Raw genomic sequence first — 17,049 nt, 5'->3', positions numbered from 1 at the left:
TTCAAAATATTTCTAATTGCCTCAAATTCCCTGGCTAGTTCATCACAACCAGCTGGCTTTGACCAAAATTGGATGATGTCTGAGATATCTAGTAACATGACATCAATAGTTCCGGATAACAACAGAAAAAGGCAGAGCAGAAAGAGAGGCCCTGGGGACAAGGTTATGTTAGCTCCGCTTTTTTGACAGAACTGGAGAAAACGGCAGAAAATTTCACACGTTTTGCAAGGAATTAAAAAAATTAAACAAACCACTACAAAGAAAACAGCAAAAATACAACTCAGTAGATGACAACCACTATTTGAAGAATATCTGCTAACTAAACATCCCTTTGAAGACTGAATTTGCTTAAGAACAGTCATATGAAGTCAGGAATTTAACATTGATCAAGGTAACCATGTTTTAGGTTGTTTTTACTCAGCCTCATCAAATAATTGTAAATCTTCAAATGGAACTACTTTAGAAAACCTAGTTCAGAAAATAGCTTTAGAAGCTTCAAACAATGGTTTTGGATAGTTGATCTAATGAGTCTAGTTAATCCACGGTGCAGCTGATGATGAAGCTCACAAAATTAATTCCAAAATTATATGTACCAGCAGAGAAATTGGAATAATGTAAAAAGATAATAATCATTTGTACCTGGCTTGCTGAAATAAGTTCTTAAGATTTTCTTCAGAACCCAAGCAGCTCTCTGAAAAAAGGAATCCACATTATAGAACATTCAAATAAGGAATAAACAATATTATATTATTTTTATTAACAAGTTAAGCATGGTAAATTTCGCCTGCCTGATGTTGTTAAAAAACTGTAATCACCAGTCACAATAAAGTGACAAGACAATGATGTTGGCTGATCAAAAAATGTGTTTTATCTCTTTCAATAGGCCTTTTGCATTAGTTGATCAAGTGAGCAACTTTTAGTAAACACCAAAACAGTTCGCTCTTGAAAAATTTTGTTAGCACGAGTTAAAAGAGCATTTTAAATTTAGGTATCCTGTAAATTTTCAGCCATATATCTCAAAAGTAGTGATTGCAACAGCCACTGAAAATTAGAAGGATTTGTATGAGAAAAGCAGCTCTTGCCACCCAGTCACACTCGAGTGGTTTTCCGTGCAATTCCTTGTAACTTCTGGAATCTTTAAACTGTCGTTAAATCTTTCCCTTACGCATTTAAGGGTTCAAACTGCCGTTATGAATATTAGGAGATTTGATTCCTGTAATGCTTAAGGAAACACTTCACAATAATTTGAAAATTTCAAAATTTATAAGGATTTGTATAGAAAACCATTCAAGTGTGACTGCGTGGCAAAAGTTGTTTTTACAAATCCTTCTAATTTTCGGCGGCCATTGCAACTGCTACTTTTGAGATATACAGCTGAAAATTTACAGGTTACCTAATTTTAATATGCTCTTTCAGCTCAAGCTAACAAAATTTTTCAAAAGCACACTTTTTTTGTGTTTAACAAAAGTTGATCATGTGATCAACTAATGCAAAAGGCCTATCTATGTGGCAGTCTTAAACAGTTTCTTAGACTTTCCTTAAATTAATGCTACACCAATAGACCACTCGTATTTACCTACCAATTGGCTGTACAATGGTCTCTTTATCCATGTCAACTTTCAGAGGCTGATAATAAAAGAGAGAGAGACAGGTATCATAAATCAGGTAAATGCGATGAGGACCTTCAAAGAGGATGTGTATGCTCTTTCCAGTATACACAGCTACTGGTTGTTGCAGACATAAATTAACAAAAAATATATAATAACATTATTATTATACTCAAACAAAAATGGACAGGTAATGACATGGCTCACAATTCAACCAGAATTTAAGGGAAATGGAGAAAGAAAAATTCTCAATAAAAAAGAGATACATGTGAAAAGGGCCTAAAATAATTAAAGTAATTTTCAGTAATTTGTTAACTCAACTTGATTGATTAAAAGCCTCAGAAAGGGAGTGATTCAACAGGGTATACGAGCAAATCTACTATACATGGACTCACAGAAGTATAAAGGGTGTTTCAAAATTGATATTCATACTGGAAATAAAAAAAAGTATCTAATTATCGCTGTGTAGAAGTCATGGGTTATTTTGGCAGCAATATTTGTGAGGTAGAGTAACTTGAATTAAGACTGTAACACATACTGCGCGCTCTGCAAGAAATGTGGAGTAGATCTCATAGGACCATTTCTTCATCTCCTTTGGTGTTCCTTCTCTGTAGGAATCTGTAACCAGCCAAAAAAACTGCAAGAAAAAATTTAACTATCTGGTGAGAAAGGACATGGATATGAAATTTACAAGACACAAACCCAGATCCCAGGGACTCTTGAAGTTATGCCCTGTAAGAGTTAAACTGAAGAAGTTGAAGAAAGACACACTACACATAAAATACTAGAAATAAGTGAATTGCAGAGCCTCGCAAAACTGCGCTAAGGGCCAGTAGGTAGGTAAGAAGGAAGAAAGACAGTTCTTTTTTTTCCTTCTTAAAAACAAAACAAACCACCAGAAAAAAGAAAGAAAAAAGAAAAGGGTATTCAAAGAGGAATCAGACACCATATATCCTGTTCAGTACGACCTGTCCTTACAACTACACTACTGAGGATGATCATACATGATTTAAAGCCTTTTCCATAGCACTTCTGCTGGCAAACGCTGCTCAAAGTTGATGGAGCCATATTAAACACAAATTCAAAGATATATTGGAGGAAAATATCAAGGCTATTGACAGTAAAATTTAATAACGCATTTAAACCAATGGTTCTGATATTCTGTGACTTTGCATAATTGACCTCAAATCGCAACTTTTCGCAGAATTCGTGAAAAATCCCATAATTCGTATAAAAAAAATTGCACAATTTGAGAAAACTAAAATGAAATATTTGCTTTCATTTAAGGTTCTTTGCAATAAATTGAAACAATGTTTCAAGCAGAGCTTCCGATTTTGTGCAATGGTGCAATCACATTTGGCCTCAAATCGCATCTGATCGCACAATTAGAGGAAAATCTAATTATTTGTAAAAATAAAAGAAGTTTAATTCAAGTAAGGTAAAGGATAAATTCGAACTTTCATTAAACATTTTCCCAATTTTAATGTTATTTAAGGTGATTTATCACTAAAGAAAGCCTTGCAATACATCTGAAACCTTCGATTGTGGTACCTTTGGGCAGCCATTTTGATTTCAGAGACAGGCAGCGTGGTCAGCAGTGTAACTGCATCATGTAATATTTAACAAGTGTCCTTTTTCTTTCTTTCTATTTGTTTTCTTTTCCGAGCGGGGACAATTGGACTAATTTAACAATTTTTTTCCGTGCATGCCCGAACTTCACAAGCAAACAGTTTGCATCTGGGTCAGAAGGCTGTGAAATGTATGACCAGTAAACAGTTTTGTGGTAAGTTTTAGCTCCTTATAGCACGACTGTGACCACAAAACCACTCGACTAGCTTCAAAACGCGTTTTTTGGCAAAATCTCCAGGAGCAAATGGGTTAAACAACATTAAAAATCGCACAATTTATCACATAATAGTCCTATCTTGTTGTACAATCTGGTCCAAATCACATCTATTTTCTCTAAAGGTACTTCTAAGTTCAAAATTTATCGCTAAAAGCATTTCCTCACCTCTTAAATGGCCACTAAAACAACCGGGTCAGGTTCTGGTGGTTTTGTTTACATGCTACCTTGTTGCTAGGTAACTGCATTTGCCCAAACCAATTGAAAGAGATATTTATGACCAAAGCAAGATCAAGCTTTGCTTGACGATCCTTATGTGTATTGGGCACGCTACGCACACAACCAATTTACAGATCTTCGCTCTTTTTTTTTCGTAAGGAATAAAATATTGACAATAATGGCAGTCATTTAAATCTAAGCACGACATGTATTTACAAGAAAACATTAAAAGTCTGAAAGATTGAAGTATTTTTTATTTTTATTTTTGTCCTCTGACAAGTGAAGGAACTGCAATTTCTGCATCAGATAACCCCCTGGTTGCTGAGAACCTGTGCTGATGGAAATACCCTCTTTACTAAGATCTGGTCCTCAAGAGATGTCACAGGGCATTAAATTTAGTCCTGTAGATACTGAATCATAAAGGAACTGACATGTCACAGACGTTTAGTGTATTTCGTTTAAGTTTTGTCAATATCACTTGCTATGACAACTTGCCATGAAGAAATTTCTTCTGGATGGATCACAGCTTTGTGACGGACTATGTCTTCCAAGAGAGTGAGAGTAGACAACGATAATAAGTCTTGAAAAACTACTGGGCTGAAAAGTTTTCAAACACCCTAATTCATTGCAATGCATTTTAATCTTCAAATAACTTTGCCCATCCACACCTTCCACTATACTTCCTTTGTTATTTTTATGTTCCTTCACTGATTGAAGCAGTTATTTTTAAGTTTCACTCCATTTGTTGGCCAGTACCTAAAGGCTAGGTTTGGCTAAACTGCATGATACAGGTCCTATGCGTATTAAACTGAGGACCACAGAACACTTACCAGACTACTTGGATCACTGTTAGATATAAGATAATGTAGAAACACAGCAAGATGAGCTGAAACATAAGCAAACGCATTAAATACAAAATCAAGGATGAATAGTTTCCACCATCTTACCATGAATAGAAATTACGGTATTTCAAACCTCAAGACCAGCTAAATATTACTTAACTTAAGTTTATTACCTGGTTTATTCTTTAGCATGTCCAAACTATTAAAAGGACCATGGTCATCTATCTGTGGATCAAAACATACCATAAAAAATTGCTATGGGTGTTTATTAGGTAAGATTAGAAATGATCCAAACTCTCAACGTACAGAGAACACAAACACATAGAGGCACTTACGGTACATGTATTCACGACAAGAAAAACCTGAGTATATATGCTGTCAACCTTTGTCATATAATTTCTTGTTTCTTTAATTTTAGGTGTCTCTTGTTAGTTTATCTAAAACAGAAAGGAAGTATGCCTGGTGCATACAGCTGTTACAATAATAACGATTTCACTGCCTTGTACCTTCTCATCATCAGAAGCAAAATCATCGTCTTCCATTGAGATAATTGAATTAATTGACTGTCCGTGATGCATGACACCTGATTTGTTAGTCTCAGCATAACCTGACTGTGTATCATCATCTGCATCCATAAAGTTCTCTGGAGTATCACTTCGAATTCTCTTTTCCATTGGTTCTGACAGTGTTGGTGTGGCTGGAGGAGAACTGGTGTTGATGTTACTTCCACCTTTACCCCTCAAGTCATCTATTTGTACTGCTTTATTTTCATGGCTATATGGAACCCATGCCCGTGGAAGAGATGAGGTCTACACAACAAACATGAAAAAATGAATGCATTATACTACTAAACACAATACTAACACTATGGATATAGATGTTTCTAGATGCAGCGCTCAGTGGTGTCATCCAAAAGAACCTATGTGTAAATTTATGGCTTTACCTCTGGACTTCAAGGATCCAGCATGATTAGTCTGGGCATTAAGTCATTTTTGTAATGTATGTTCAATAAAAAAAGGCAGTCTAATACCAGCTTACCTTTGCTAAAACCGAGGTGATTTATACTGGACTACTGAAAGTAGTATCAAATAGTTCATTAAAATAACATTTTTTTTTTCACATCACAGGAATACTTTTATTTTCCTTTTATTTGATATTTGAAACTTCATATATACTTACTTGACTCCCTGAAAAAGCACCAGAAAACAATTCAAGCTTTGTTTTAAGTCATAGGTATTTACCAGTGAGTTTTTCTGTGTTTTGCTGTAGTGAATAGCCCGTGGTATGGCTGATGTATCATCAAAGCTCTTTTTCTTGACATTATCTCTTGCAGAAAATCCTCTCTCTGAAGAGTTGTTTCCATTCATCATGGGAAATAAAGCATCTGGACTGGATCTCTGTCTTACATGAACTGGACCCTCAGGTAGCTGTAGAGCAAAAAGTTCATATCAAGCACTGTCTCCATCAACCACACTTCACATGTCTAATTTTTGGGTGGAACAATGACATGTTTTGCTGCCAAACATTTGAAGGTTGAAAAGCATTATATGAACGTTCATGTGCAAAGTAGGCAGCTGTTTGGGAGCTTGAAGTATATGACCTGATTTGTATGCACTCAAAAAAATAATCATTATAATTACATCACATTTTACACCCGTTGATCTTGGTATTTCAAGCAATCTGATTAGTTCACTATAATAATCTAAAACTAACATCTACTATAACTAATGAGGCAGTGTTTTTCCTACAAGTGAATAAAACTACAGGCCTACATAAGCAAGGAATAACTCATTTATTTTTCCTTATGATGACCTAAACTATTATTCTCCAGTTTGCCAACGCCAACATGATCTGACTACAAAGACTGCGCATTGTTAGTTGCATTCACAGAACTAACGCTACCTGTAGAATTGATTGCATAACTACAAATCTGAATGTTAAGTTAGCTAAGCACAGAAATTCAGTCCCAACTTGTCAAAATATCAGACTAAAACAGGTCTCAAAACTAAAATCTCACATTGGTAAGCCTTGTACAACGAGGGAAGGTGTAAAACAAATGAAAGATGTCAACGAATGTGTGAACAGTCTGCCATGTTTGGTCACACTTGTGCTTCGAAACATTTGCCTAGTTACTAAACAGGGACAAACATAACACAAACTGATGTGGTTTGTTTTGATTGAAAGACAATTTATGTGATCATTTCAAGTATAATGCGATGAAGACATGAAGAAAAACTGATAGCAGCAAAAAACCCAAACAGCAATTGTACGTTTTCCTAGAGGTCACATTCTTTCCCAAATTGTTAAGTTTTACATTAGTTTAAATTCTTGTAACGAACAGCTTATAACCAGGTGTTTTGGACTTATCTTTTGTTCTTGGTTATACTGATTCTACAAGTTTCAAGTTTAGGGTCTTGGCTTATAGCCAAGATCTGTTTATAGCCAAATAAATACGGCAGTAAAAGTGACACATTCGTGCTTGCATTTTTCAACACTATGATTTTCAATGTTTAATACTTCTAACAATTAAAAATTATTCATTACTAGTAAAATTCAATCAACACATGAAGCAATATTACGAATAGATAGAAAAAGCAAAAAAATAATTTGGCTAAACCAATTCAAGAATTATCGTAAGTCAAAAAAAGAGCATGTTGTTTGAAGACCATTCCTCATGAAAACAAACACCTTACGTTTTTCAAATATCCCAGTATAATATCCTATTTAACCTTTTTATCAAGCCCTAAGAACAATCAGTAACAAATTCCTCCTTGTCATAACAACACTTTACAAAACAGAGTAAACAAATGGGACATACATGAAGCAGGTATTGAACCCAGTCCCTTCAGCTGCGAAGGTTACGCATTAGTACATACATGAGAACAATAGAAATGACCTTACATTCACTCGTTCATTCTTTCTTATGCAGACAACAGCATGGAGCATTACTGGCTATAAGCCAGTAAGCTCAAAATAAGTCGCACAAACATTTAAATATCCAAAAAGGCAAGTTGACAAACAGTTTAAGAGTTTATCAGCAGAAAAAAGAATAACTCCAAGGAAAGCGTTATCACAGCTTGCACAAAAACTATGATAATTTTTGTTTCTTATTAGGATCAAATAGAGCTAATTCACTTAAACTTGAATTCTCAAAGAGTTAAGTTTAATAATGCACCAAAATTGAGCCATTCTAAAATAGGGCATGTAAACCCAAAAATACAAGTTTATCCCCTTATATGTAAAAAAGTATTCTAAAAACGATTTTGCTATTATTTTCTGCCAATTCGATGTTCCTAAGGCGAAAAAACGGCGTTTTCTACGGCAGATTAACTTCCAGTTAACAACATGAAATTACCTGTGACGTAACGAGTGGAACCAGTCTATTGTGCAACTTGATTATCCCTATGGCGACTCGATCGAGCGATAAGGGAGTTCAAATACAAAGTGCGACAAATCTCATTTGAACAAATATAATAATACAACTAATAGGTACTTAAATTATATAGTGCTGTATTTCCTTTCATTTATTTTATTTTATTAATTTTTAGGATAAAATTACTTCAATTAAATATTTATTTTCTTCTATCTCGGAGATATTAGCTTTGAGAGCTACACTGTAAATCTGAGGATAAATAAAGGCACTGCACGTATGACTTGTTACCTCAATCCTAATGCTTCTAAACTGTCCCTGAGTCAACAATCTTTTATACAGTATTAGAAAAGATAAGAAATTCTTTTTCTTATTAAGCTCAGTTACATTTAATAATGGATCAACAGCATCTCCTTCTGAAAGAAGCCAACAAAATCTTGCTGAGAAGCGGACAAGCTCTCCACCTGATGGTTATTATACACAACCAACACGTACAAGTAAGAATGACTAAATCAATGGCCAAGAGCTACCATCAAATGGCTTATAAATTGGGAAGCAGTTAAAGATTAATTATTGATAAGTATAAAATTTATAAGGGGGAAATTAGCATTATACTTACAGATAACTTCTTATGCCTTTTTTTGCTGGGGCTAGTGATTGAACCTACACCACTTAGCTGCTATAGATTAATGCACAAGTTTGATTAGCAAAATTAATGTCAGAAAGCTGCACAAAAATGCTGATTAGCAAAGTCTAAGCATAATATTTTAAGTCAACGCTGCCCTGTGAACTGAACCATGGAGAAACCTCAGTGCTAACAGCTTAATAAAGATTACGATGGGGACTATGAATGATAATTCAACTACAACTCAAGTACAAGTAAAATAGGACACACTCTTGTTTTCACACAAGAATTGTCCCAAATTACTGCTTATCTTGTTAGCTCAGATGCCTGTTTTACAAGTTAGGGTAAATGGTGATAAGTTGAATGATGTTCTCAATTTCACCATGGCATTACAAACAGAAAGGTAAACAAAACAGCACCTTTACAAAGATGTTGATTCGAAAAGGTCTCTGTTGCTGATTTTTATATAGGTGAAATAATACCAGTAAGTCCAGTATTCATGGTTTTTTTATTGCCATTACAAAACTGAGCAGTACTATCAAATCACACAGAAAAAACAAAAAGCAACAACAACACTGACATGTCCCTCAATCACCCAATAACAAACAGGTCCTTGAATTTAAAGGCTGAAATATCATAACCTAAACCATAATATGTTTCATTTATCTAAGTAGGACAAACACATTATTGCCAAAATTATGACAGGTTTATGGGTTTGAAATAAGCAAAGTGATATTTCACTTACCACAAGCTGATCATTTGTGGGACGGGGCTTCCTTTCTGGTGGCACAGGTGGAGAGGATGGTCTCTGTGGTGAGAACTTGTCTGTGTCATCTACAGTGATAGGTGTCTGAAGGTAGTTGTCATACAGGGCATTTGGATCTTGATTCAGAGGCTGACTTATCCCATCATCAGTCGAAAGTGATTGACACCTGCTTGGAATTCGGCTTGGGGCCTGCCAAACTGTGGGAGGGGCAGTTTTACCAGGGGGTGCTGAGAATGGCCCATTGTTAGAGAGTGGTGGCTGCAAAAAAGACAAGTGTTGGTGGAAATTTGAAGAAGGCAGTACATGTGACCAGGCAGATGATTTTGTACACTAGCAATTTACCATAGGCAAAATTTGTTTACTATGCACATTCGCCATTTTCACATAGACCACAAAGCACCTTATTCACCCCCCAAAATCTTGCACAACCATTGTCTTTGAATGCTCTTGGGACAACTGTAATACCCAAGAGAAACTGGAAACAATGGTTAAGCAAAATTTGAGGTGGGGGGGGTGGGGGGGACAAGGTGCATTATCACCATTTTTATCAGTTTTTTTGGTAAAGCACTTAACAAAGGTTGGCCACTTACTACTAATAGAGGATCATCTAATCAGTGTTCCCCTTATCAGGAGGTAACCGGTACAATTTACCGCCTACAGCCGCTTGAAGGTTTACTAAAATTAACTATGTAGTTTTAAAAAATAAGCAAGTCATGATCCAATCTGATTCTAACACCGAAATGAATGATAATTAGCTTTCCTTTTTCTGGGCCACACATTTTGGAAAGAGAACATTAAAGACAGAGTAAAATTATTGGAATTAAATGTTTTAAACTGTTTGCGTAAAATAGGTCTTAAAATGAGGGAATGATGTTTCAGAGAACTTAGCCCCTAAATTTCCCAGCGAGAGCAGGGTCATGTCCCTCACTCCACTACCCCTCTCCCACTACACCCGCTCCCCCATCAAGAAAACTGCCCCTCTGGCACATATTTTTTGCCTTACCGGCTATGAATGGTCCCTTACCTGCTGAGCACAATACCACAATATCAGGTTAGATAATGTCTGAACATTAAAGATGCAACTTCTTTACTTCATAAAAGATTAAACATTCTATACTCGCTGCTCCACCACACACTGACATTAATAATTGTCACCACACAAACTTATTAACTGAATGTACAGAAATGAAACTGATTCTGTTGTTACCTGAGATTGAAGTAAAGCACTAAGTTCTGCCTCAAAGGCTTTGATTCGAGTTGTTGATTCTGCAAACTGAATTGGATATGTGCCATAAATACAATGTAAGGAATAAGAACCAAAAGATAGAGCTTCCTTCAGTACTGGTTTCCTTTGTGGTAGGGTAGAACCCTGCCGACACCGTGTTTACATGCATATGACCAAGCTGCTATTACAGCAACTTTTATTTGACCTGAACATCAAGTCCAGTGGTTTCCTCATCCTAAAGACTCAAACATCACATGGTTGTTATGACCAACCATCATCCTACAATTTCAGGTTGCCCAAAGGCAACTTTCAAAATAGTTGAGCTTGGAGCACTGAATTATAATATAGACTAGTTATAGGAATAAGTTACATAGCTAAAAGTTGTAGTATTGAATATCATAATGTGATGCTGTCCCATTTCAGGGTCATAATAATGGAGCTCCATGTACAGTGGTACATGTATACCATACACCAAACTACTATTGTTACCAGACACAAAAATCAGCATTGAATATTTTGTAACAAATACAGAGTGGAGTACCTCTTTCTGAAGCTTTTCTGATGGCCTTTTCATATATTCTTCCCTTGTTTTCTAAAAGGTAATCATTGCATATGTAGAGCCAGTGCTAAATGCAGCCTACATTTAAGGCAGCACCTACTCAGGCAAACATTGTACATATACTGCTTGACCTTACACCGTATGTCTATTAAGAACTAATCCTTAAGCCACTAAGATCTAAATCTGGCTAGCTAACAAATCAACAGGTAGCCAAGTCAAGTGTCATGTCTCAATAGAAATTTTGAAAAATTTTATAAATAATTATTGGATGCGGCTTTTGAAATGTCCAGAATAATCAATGAGGTCAAGTTAAGTTTCATCACTGCAGCCAAAGGACCTAGACAATGATGATTCCGGATATCACAAAAACCAAATCTATGTATAATTTTATTACGTAAAATTTTACTATACATTGTTTTGATGAAAATAATGACAAATACACCATCGCACAGTTTGAGAATAAGACACTGCAATCAAAACCTACAGATTAGTTAGTAATCAGTTCAGACAATCCGGCAATCAATCTGCAGGTTTATCAGACAATGAATTAAAGCCATATGTAAACAATGCATTCCAAACATTCCGCATGTATACATTACAAACGTTTGTCGGTCTTTTTGCGTGCAGTCGCACAAATCAACAGTGGAAGGAAATACTGTGCGTAATAAAAAGAATGTTGGATTCTTGTAGCTGTGCACGAGCAGGACTTGGGATATCATTATTTTGGCAGACCATCCTTTGGTTGAGAGTTGAAGGCAACTTGAGAATGAAGAGAAAAAGTTCCACATCACTCATTTTTAATTTTTGATTTGTTTGTATTGAAACCACCTAAATAACTGAGGCTCTCTAGTAATTGAAAAAGTCTAGTACCATCCGTCACACGGTCCTGTCACACAACGCTTCACCGCGTATTCAAATTGCTGGTGGGTCAAATTTCAGGTCAAATTTGAACGGATAAGTAAGCTGTTTGCCCGTTTGTGTTAGCCATTCGAAAACCTTAATAACCCATTCAGTCGTTCGATGAACCCGTTCAAACTGGTGAGTGAGCCATTTGCTTGTTTGTGTTAGCCGTTCGGAAAACTTAACAACCCGTTCAGCCATTCAATGAACCCATTCAAACAGGTGAATGAGCCGTTTGCAACTAGTTTCGAAAGCTGGGCGTTTCCCCCGTTTATCGGGAAGCTGTTAGGAATGTTTTCCCGTGAGAGGTCACATATTAGCAAGGCTTCTCATTAAGTGCCGGCAACTGGATAAAAAACTGGCTACTTTAAATTCTGCCTACCTTTTGGGGGAAAATGGTAAGGTGACTGAGTGAAAGCTTGAAATTGCCTTCAGCTGCCTATTTTTTCATGTTGACTGTCTACTTTCAAACTTAATGGCCCGTTGACTGGTGGCTTTAGGTTCTAACAAGTCCTGCGCAAGATGACTACTGTGGACCGCAAGCACTAGTTCACATCATCATCTTCAGTAACAGTTCATATATCTCTAGGTTTATACGGAATTCACCTTATAAAACTGTCTTTCTTGATCTAACACTCGCTGAATAGTTATTGTTCTCTCATCTCTGACAGGATCTCTGGGCATCTAATTGAAATAAATAACAAAATAAATGAATTAACATAACAAGTACCAAACAAAGGGTATTGATTACAGATGCCTGTATAGTTACAGTTTGTGACAGTTACATGTAGGAATTTATCATACTCCAACTAAAAAACTAATGAACGCAAGTTTTCCAGTATCCATCCTTCATCCGTCCAGGTCCATCCAAGGATTCATGGATTCATTTTCACGTATCTCAAAGAATAAGGTTAAAGAGACAATTTGACTCTTAAAAAGATAAAAGCAACTTACAGTTGCAGGTGGTGATGCAGATCCTTGCCTCTCTGCTGCAAACAAAAGGAAAATGTTACAGGGCTGTCACTAACGGCTGAGGCCCAATGATTTCTTCCACCTACTATGAGTATAACCCCCATCTACTTTCATGGAAAACAAACGCAAAATATGGTATGGGGGCTTCGCTTTCATTAAGGCTTTTATTTTCAAGCATCCTGTCAACCAATTGACCAAAAAGTATTTTAAACACCTCAAAACAAAGAATTTTACGAATGAAGGCTGAATCGACCGGCCGTTAGTGCCATCCAGTGACGTCACTAACTACCCGAAAACCGGGTAGTCATTGTGATTGGTTGATTGTCTAAACATTCACATAATTATGTATAATTATGAAAAATTTTAGTGGGATTATCGCTTGATGTTCAGCAGATTGCATCCCTGGCATTCTTTCGTGCAGTTCAAACATTTCGATAAGCTTAATCTTTATCTTAAACAGCAAAACTGCCCTTGTCTTCGGCACTGCAATGCTAAATTAAACTGCAAATCATTGCAGAGAGTCGGTAGGTTTTTCATTTGGAGCCGCTTTGTGGTTTCAGTGGCGGTGATTTTGTTTACACGAAGTTTTCTGAGATTAATATTATGATTTGACCTTCTTGCTATTTTTACCATCAAGTGTAACGATTCTGTTAGATTTTTTTTCTTGTTTCCTTGTTTTTTTCTTCGTTAAGGACCAAATAGCTTCTTTTCAATTAAAGCAAATCATTGTGTTTTTGAACTAAATGTTCCATGTGTGTGTTTATTTCATTGCGTGATTTCAACCGAGTTTGATCATAGAATTCAGTACAACCGGTTCAGAGTTGTACTGCATGCAGTTGATAGTTTGAACGTTAAACATGAACTATGATCGAAAAAATAAAGCAATTCTGTATCATGCAGACATTTCCAAACGATATTTCTCAGTTTGCCACTTGAAAATCGTGTTTTACTTTTTGCATGAATTAAAGCAAAGGTCAAGGAGTAGTGACGTCACTGGACGGCATTAACGGCCCGTCGGTTCAGATTTTACTGAGGGAGTAATAACAACTCGAAGTAATCGGATGAAATTCAGACTACTGCCGCTAGGGTCAGTTTAGTAAAACAAGTCACGGAAATTGTGAACTTTTCCTGCTGGTCGAGAAAGTCCAGAATTGAGACAGAAGCCCATGAAAACATTGTCAGCCTGCAGTGCTTTGAAAGGAATAGCTGTGTATACTTTTTCTTTTCCATATTTACTTCCTTTTCTTGTGCGGATCGGCTTGGATCACAACTTGAGTATTTTATGAAACAACTTATTTGATTTTAGTAACACTTCAAGCGGTTGCAGGCGGTAAGAAGTGTTCCTTCAAGCAGAAAAGTTTACCGGTTACTGCCTGATAAGGAGAACACTGACCTAGCAATCTTAGTGACAGCCCTGTGTTACAAAGAAAACCACTTATCCATTGAGGTAGAGTTACACAGTGCTCAAATAAATATTGAAAAGGAATATGTGAAAACTGCAGGAATTTTGATTAGTAAATTCCATCACCCACATTCACATGGTTATAGGAAAAACAAGAAGAGATCAAAATGATCTGTACAAAAAAATTAACAATCATTTCAATTTTCTTTAAGTAACACAATCATCTGTCCCAAAACAGTGTTCAAAGAAATATAACTGAAAATAATAACAAAAAAATATGTTCCTACACATGAGATCCACACCAAAACTAATCAGCAGTGGTTATATAACAGGAGAGGTGCATGTACTGTCATGACTGCTTAATGCCATAGTCCAATTATTATTATTATTTTTTTTTTTACATTAGCTTGGTAGTCATCACTCATCCACAAAAATCTATTCCTGACAAATCAAATACACAAACTACTTTTAAATGTCTATAAACTACCTTGAACATGGGCTGGTGCTTTTCCTAGAAGAGTCAGGGCAACATATGATCCAGCTAAAATAAAATAAACACAAACATCAGCCTTATGATCAAAAAAAGATGCCAGCACTGCAGAGGGTGTCCAATATACACTTGTATCCGCACTACAATGGTCTGTAAATAAGTCACGTTACAATCCATACAGATCGTACAGATCACAAAACTTGCACAAGGTTTGTAAAGAGATGTTTATGGTCAGTAATTGCATCTCATTAGTGGGATATTTTCATGGTGTGAGAGGGTACGATACGTCAACTGCTCATAGGTCGGTAACAGTGCAGCAGTAACTGGCACTGTCAATTGTAAATAAACTTTAACTTAGAAAACAAAAAAGATAATGTTTCTAGTCAAAGAGCTTTGGAAAGCATTTCACAACCAAATGATATGGTTAAAATTATGTAATAAACATTAACTTTCTTGAACTCAAGAAAAGTTGTGGCGTAATAAAAAAAGGAACATGTAAATGTCAACCGAGGTAGAGCATAGAGCATGTACTGGATCAGGGTTATAGAAGATCATTCTGAGATTAACTTCAAAAGGAGTGCCTGTGCATCTTCACTACAAATCACTTATCATTCGCACTATTTACAAAAGAACAATGACCATCAACTAACTGAGTTCAAGATGCAATGGATAAGGCTCTAAATGACTTCTGATCTTATAATATGTATGTCAATTGTTTACTTTCATTCACAAGGCAGCAAAATAGTATTATACCAAGCAAATTAAGAAGAATTGCCCACTACATGTACAATTCTACTACAGTTTCCCAGTTGCATATAATAAATATATTATAATAGTTCAGTTTTTTTTACCCTCACACAATGTGTAATTATCATTTTTCTCAAGAAAATAATTGCATATCACGAGACAAGACTACAACTCCAGAGAGTCAATTATATTTCTCAAATACATACTCAGTAAAAGAAGCACTGAAATTTTATTGGGACAACACGACTGGGAATTTACTTACCTTTAATTAGGTTCACAACTTCAATATGATTGTAGTGCGTCACAAGAGTTCCATTAACCTAAAAAGAAGTTATGGTTGTGTCAACAAAAAAAAGTGATTCTTTCTTAACATAAGAGGCAATTTTGCTACCCATACATCCTGCATCCCTAACATAAGATGCAAATAATATGAATGATGTCACAATTCCGAGCAAGTTTGAATAAAGTATCTTCCTTATTCAAGATTCGATATTCAATTTCTAGGCGCAATTTAAACTTTTTTCTTTTTTTTTCAACTGAGATTGTTTTTAGTGTGGAAACTGTCAATCATATAAGTAGGGTGACTTTCCCAGAATATTTTACTAAGGTAAAATGAAACCCAGGAAAACCTCAGGAAATACTTGGTGTTGTTAGTTTCAGTACACTGCAATACATCTATACTAAAGTAAGGGCAACAAGCAAAATTGCAACAACCACCACAGCACTTCACTCCTTTTCACTGCAGGCAAAATACTTGCCAGAGGTTTCCTTAACAGGATCATTCTCCACCTTGAGGATACTATAGAGCCTCTGTATGAGTTCCTGTGGACCCATTTTCCATCAAATCATCAGTTTTTCAGGTGAAATGTCACATATCAAGAATCGTTTTGCAGAGCAAAGCTGCTAGCAAGCTCCATGCAACCACAACATTGACAGAAATGAGAATGGACAAGGACAACAGGAACGCTACAAAAACACTCTCAAGGCCAATTAAAAAATGGGATTTGGAGGCAGTGAACAGAGTTCAATGGAAAAACTCATAACTATTACCAAGCCATCCTCAACTTTCAATAAGCAAGGATTACGACCCTGAAGAAGAAAGAGCATGGCACAAAGCCACAACTCTCCAGGTTTTCCATGTTTTCCAGGTCTTCAATTACTAATAAAAGCCATAATACAGAGCCATTATTCCAAAAACAGACAATATTTTGCTTTATGAATAAACCATAACTTTTGCTTTACGAAAAAAGAATTTCTTAAAAAACTTATTTTGATTTATGAATAAAATTCATCAATACTTTAACATAACAACAAATGAGAATTTCGTACCAAAAAAAGGACCACACTGACAAGTACTTGTAAAGTCATGTTAAGTCAAACAACAAAAAAATGTTTCAAAAGTGTACCTTGATAATCTTATCCCCAACTTGTACACCAGTACGGTAAGCTGCTCCACCTGGCAGAAAGTGATTTATCAGGTGT

At 35.9% G+C, this 17,049-nt stretch overlaps 1 protein-coding gene across 1 annotated transcript in view; it reads right to left on the bottom strand.

Annotated features, from left to right (window-relative positions):
• Window positions 1–17,049, bottom strand: part of LOC140950546 (rho guanine nucleotide exchange factor 11-like) — a 65,102-nt gene that overhangs the window by 43,846 nt on the left and 4,207 nt on the right. The window contains 16 exon segments of the mRNA XM_073399786.1: window positions 640–691; window positions 1,581–1,626; window positions 2,146–2,244; window positions 4,500–4,555; window positions 4,685–4,736; window positions 5,018–5,320; window positions 5,753–5,938; window positions 8,501–8,560; window positions 9,252–9,530; window positions 10,480–10,545; window positions 11,039–11,089; window positions 12,563–12,640; window positions 12,911–12,945; window positions 14,818–14,871; window positions 15,830–15,887; window positions 16,974–17,023. Coding sequence (XP_073255887.1) covers window positions 640–691; window positions 1,581–1,626; window positions 2,146–2,244; window positions 4,500–4,555; window positions 4,685–4,736; window positions 5,018–5,320; window positions 5,753–5,938; window positions 8,501–8,560; window positions 9,252–9,530; window positions 10,480–10,545; window positions 11,039–11,089; window positions 12,563–12,640; window positions 12,911–12,945; window positions 14,818–14,871; window positions 15,830–15,887; window positions 16,974–17,023 — 1,525 coding nt within the window.

The sequence above is a fragment of the Porites lutea genome, chromosome 10, assembly GCF_958299795.1.
Source record: "Porites lutea chromosome 10, jaPorLute2.1, whole genome shotgun sequence".
Lineage (NCBI taxonomy): Eukaryota > Metazoa > Cnidaria > Anthozoa > Scleractinia > Poritidae > Porites > Porites lutea.
Note: the sequence above shows the minus strand (reverse complement) of the source record. Positions and strands in the feature narration are given on the sequence as shown.